Source organism: Aythya fuligula, chromosome 10 (genome assembly GCF_009819795.1).
Source record: "Aythya fuligula isolate bAytFul2 chromosome 10, bAytFul2.pri, whole genome shotgun sequence".
Taxonomy (NCBI): domain Eukaryota; kingdom Metazoa; phylum Chordata; class Aves; order Anseriformes; family Anatidae; genus Aythya; species Aythya fuligula.
Genome location: NC_045568.1, coordinates 21724489 through 21727958, shown reverse-complemented (window position 1 = coordinate 21727958; position 3470 = coordinate 21724489). Strand labels below are relative to the sequence as shown.

General features: G+C 57.0%; 1 protein-coding gene across 1 annotated transcript; it reads right to left on the bottom strand.

Annotated features, from left to right (window-relative positions):
* Window positions 1–1669: 1669 nt before the first annotated feature.
* LOC116493140 (histone H1oo) lies at window positions 1670–2904 on the bottom strand. The gene is made up of 5 exons (XM_032194283.1): window positions 2889–2904; window positions 2449–2726; window positions 2217–2366; window positions 2065–2112; window positions 1670–1969 (listed from the first exon to the last, which is right to left on the bottom strand). The coding sequence occupies exons 1-5, from the start codon at window positions 2902–2904 to the stop codon at window positions 1670–1672; spliced, it is 792 nt and encodes a 263-aa protein (XP_032050174.1).
* Window positions 2905–3470: the final 566 nt, after the last annotated feature.

Sequence of the window (3470 nt, the reverse complement as noted above, 5' to 3'; positions counted from 1 at the left end):
CAGGTGATGCAGCTTTGTGGGCTGACAGCTTCTCCCAGCACTGGCAAGCCCAGTGTGCTCTGCACCACCGATGTCCTCAAGGCTTCTGGCTTCAGCACCGTGAAAGCAGCCCCAGCCTGCAGGTCTCGATAATTGTGCCACTGCTAAAATCCTCTCACTTCTGCCTCCTCCCCAGTAAAAGCTGCTCTTTCCAGACACCAGAGGGATTTTCTTTTCCCACTAGAAAGTTGATTCTTAGTAAAGCTAAATCCAGGCATTTAATGATTTGCTCTCTCAGAGAGAGAGTCGTGTTTGACATTCAGTGCCTAGTGAGAGAGGATGCAGCTCCTGCCCTGTTCTGCTGCAGGACATTTCCATGCTAATGAGCAGTGTTTTGCGAGGTTAACCATCACCAAAGGAGCAGCTGAGCCCTTCTTCGTTATTACTGCAGCATCCTCTGCCCTGTCCCTGGGGAACAGGGGTTCAGTTTCATTAAAGATGCATCAACATGGCCAAGGTTGAAGTTTAAAAAGTAGTTAGTTTGCTCAGCTCTTGCTTAAGCCCCAAAGCAAGGCCAGAAGCCTTGGAGGGCATTGGCAAGGCCAGCTGAAGATTAGCAAAATCCTCTTTAGGAAGAGTTTTACTTCCACTTATTTTCTCCTGCCCAGGAGGACTGTAACCCTTTGCATTATCAGGCTGACCTTCAGAAGGGCTATGTTCTCTGCAGAGCAAGAGAAATTTGGGCATTTGAAACTCTTAAATGAAAGTTTTCATACTTGGACCAACTTACTAGAAGCTAGTAAGGCTGAGAGGTGAGTACTGCTCACAGATAGAACAAGAACAAACAATTCCACACCCTGCTGTAAACACCCCAAGAATCTTTAAGCCCAAAAACACTTCTGTCTTTTCTCTTACTGTGGCTAAAAAAACAGCAGCCCCTCCTGCTGCTAGGGACCCTTGTCCACAGCACACACCCACACCTCCTGCCCTGGCACTCCTGTAATCCAAGCTCAGCCAGGCATTAGCACAAGGGCAGCTGGTAGGGCATGAAGCTGGATGCCTACCCCACTCCAAGGCTGTGGGTGCCATGGCCCCACATCAGCAGAGCTAGAGAAGCCCAAGCTTCCTGGTGCTCAGCGGTGCCACCACCATGCCCCATGGCATCCCAGTGCCCCTGACTGGGCCATCACCTGATACTGGAGCTTACCACCAGCCTGCACACATGCAGCACCCCCAAAGCCACCCCTGCACTGCTGGCTGGCCAGATAGGGGCTTCCCAGGAGCCCAACTACTATGTACTGCTCCAACCAGCAGCCAGGGACATGGAGATGCACAGGACACCTCATGGGAGCTGGCAGCTGCAGCACCAGCTCATGTCCACTCCATGAGCCCATGTGCTGCCCCATCCCACTTGGGATGAGGCCAGGAGCAGACTAGGATCCACGCTTACCCTGGGCTGGGGAACACTGGCCTTGGGAGACAGGGGCACAGGAGCAGGGCAGTAGTCACACTGTTTCATGATGAGTGAAGCAGCTTTATTAGTAGCAGGTGAACACAGAGTTAAAACCTGTCCTGAAGACTAAAACCAACTCAGATGCCATGGGTCTGGGCTCAGAGTGGCACAGTGCTGCACTGCCAAAGACCTGGGACCCCTAGCGTACCTCCTTGCCCACATGGCAAGGGATGCCTCCTACGGCGCAGCCTCCCCTTGGCCAGCACCTCGGGCTGCCTGGGGTTTCCTTGTCTTGCCTTTAGCCCCCTTCTCCTTCGGGGCAGCTTCCTGAGCTTCCCCAGGCACCTTCCCCTTAGTCTTGCCCGCTGGGGCCTTTCTGGTCCCCTTTGCCCCAGCACCCACAGGGCGGTCACCATCGTTCCCTCCCTTGTCCTTGTCAGCCAGAGCTGCACGGGGCGCTGACCGCCCTTTGGCAGGGGCCTGAGGGGCCTTTGCTCCATCGCTCCTGGGCTTCGCTGCTGCTGGTGCCGGCTGGGCCTGGAGAGGAGAGAGCAGCTAGCACCTCAGGCTGCTGCCATGCTGTGAGTCAGCAGCCTGAGCATAGCACTGGCACCCCACAGGGTCATACTCACATCTGCAGGCTTCGTCCTTGGCTTCTGCTTCGCAGCTTTTGGCTTCTGCTTCGTGGCTTTTGGCTTCTCCTCAGCAGTACCTGTGGAGAAGAGGGCAGCGAATCAACATAAGCAGGGGCCTCTCAGCAGGGTCAGGGTGCATGTGACACCACCAGCCTGTTACCTGGTCCTCCTTCGCTCTCCAGCACCGCAGGGACCCGGGTGGCCTTGGCAGCTCCTCTGCGCCCTGGCTTTGGGGCCTGTTCTCCAGTGGGATCTGCCTGGCCCGGCGGCTGCTTCTGCCGCAGCTTTTCAGGTGCCAGCTAGGTGCAAGGAATGGGAGTGGGGCTGGGCAGCACCTCAGCCCCAACCCTGCAGCTTGGGGCCCAGCAGCCCCCCACTCACCTTGAAGCGGCCAGTGGCCCCCAGGGCAGAGGAGTTGTGGGGCCGCACCAGGTCCCCACGGCTCAGCCCCTTGGCCAACGCCTGCTTCAGCAGATATTTGAGGCGCACAGGGTCCACGGCAGGGTACTTGGCCAGGATGAAGCGTTTGATGGTGACAACGGAGGCACCCTTTGTCCCATCCTGTGCCCGCAGCGCCTCAATAACCATGTTTAGTGTCGGGGGATGCCGCCGGCCCAGAGCAATCTGACTAGACAACCGGGCAGCACCAGCAGCTTTATCTGTGAGGGAATCAAGAGAGGCATCATGAGACAAAAGTGTTCACAGCCCCAAGGCCTGCAAGTCCCCCGAAAGCAGACAGGCATCACCATGCTCATCTCCACAGCCTCGCAGCAGCCAGAGCCAACAGTGCCCAAGCCCTGCAGCACCCAGAGATCCCTTACCTGTCTGAGGCTCCATGACAGTATGCAACAGCCCAAAGCCTCAGGCCCAACAGCCCCAGCTCTGTTTACAGCACTACTGACCCTGGTCACAGGTTTACCTCACTTCCAGCTAATTTATCTGATTAGCACCATAACTGCAGGGTCTGGTTGGCAGCTGCTAACTGCTCTGGTCCCCGCCCAGGGGGAGCAGGTGGCTGTGAAGCCAAGTACTCGTGCCCAGACCTTTGTGAGGGGCTGGCAGGTGAAGGGCCGTGTCTCAGCAGACGTTTTGGAGAGGGATAAGAGACGGGGGGCTTGCAGGGTGAAGGCTGTGACCACGCAGTGCAAAGGCACCCACCCCACTGCTGGGGGGTGGGATGGCCACGTACTGGCAGCACACACCATGGGCTGGATGGGGAACCCGGCGTGTCTGCTGGGGCCCTTTGTGCACAACAGCCCTGCAGGGAAGCAGGGGCTGCACAGCACAGGGAGCCCAGTAATGGGAGGGAGAAATTAACCCCCAAACGAGAGGAGGAAAATTAAGACTTATTTTGTTAGCTGGCTAAAGCAGGAGGAGCAACCCTCCTGCAGTAGCCCCAGGTG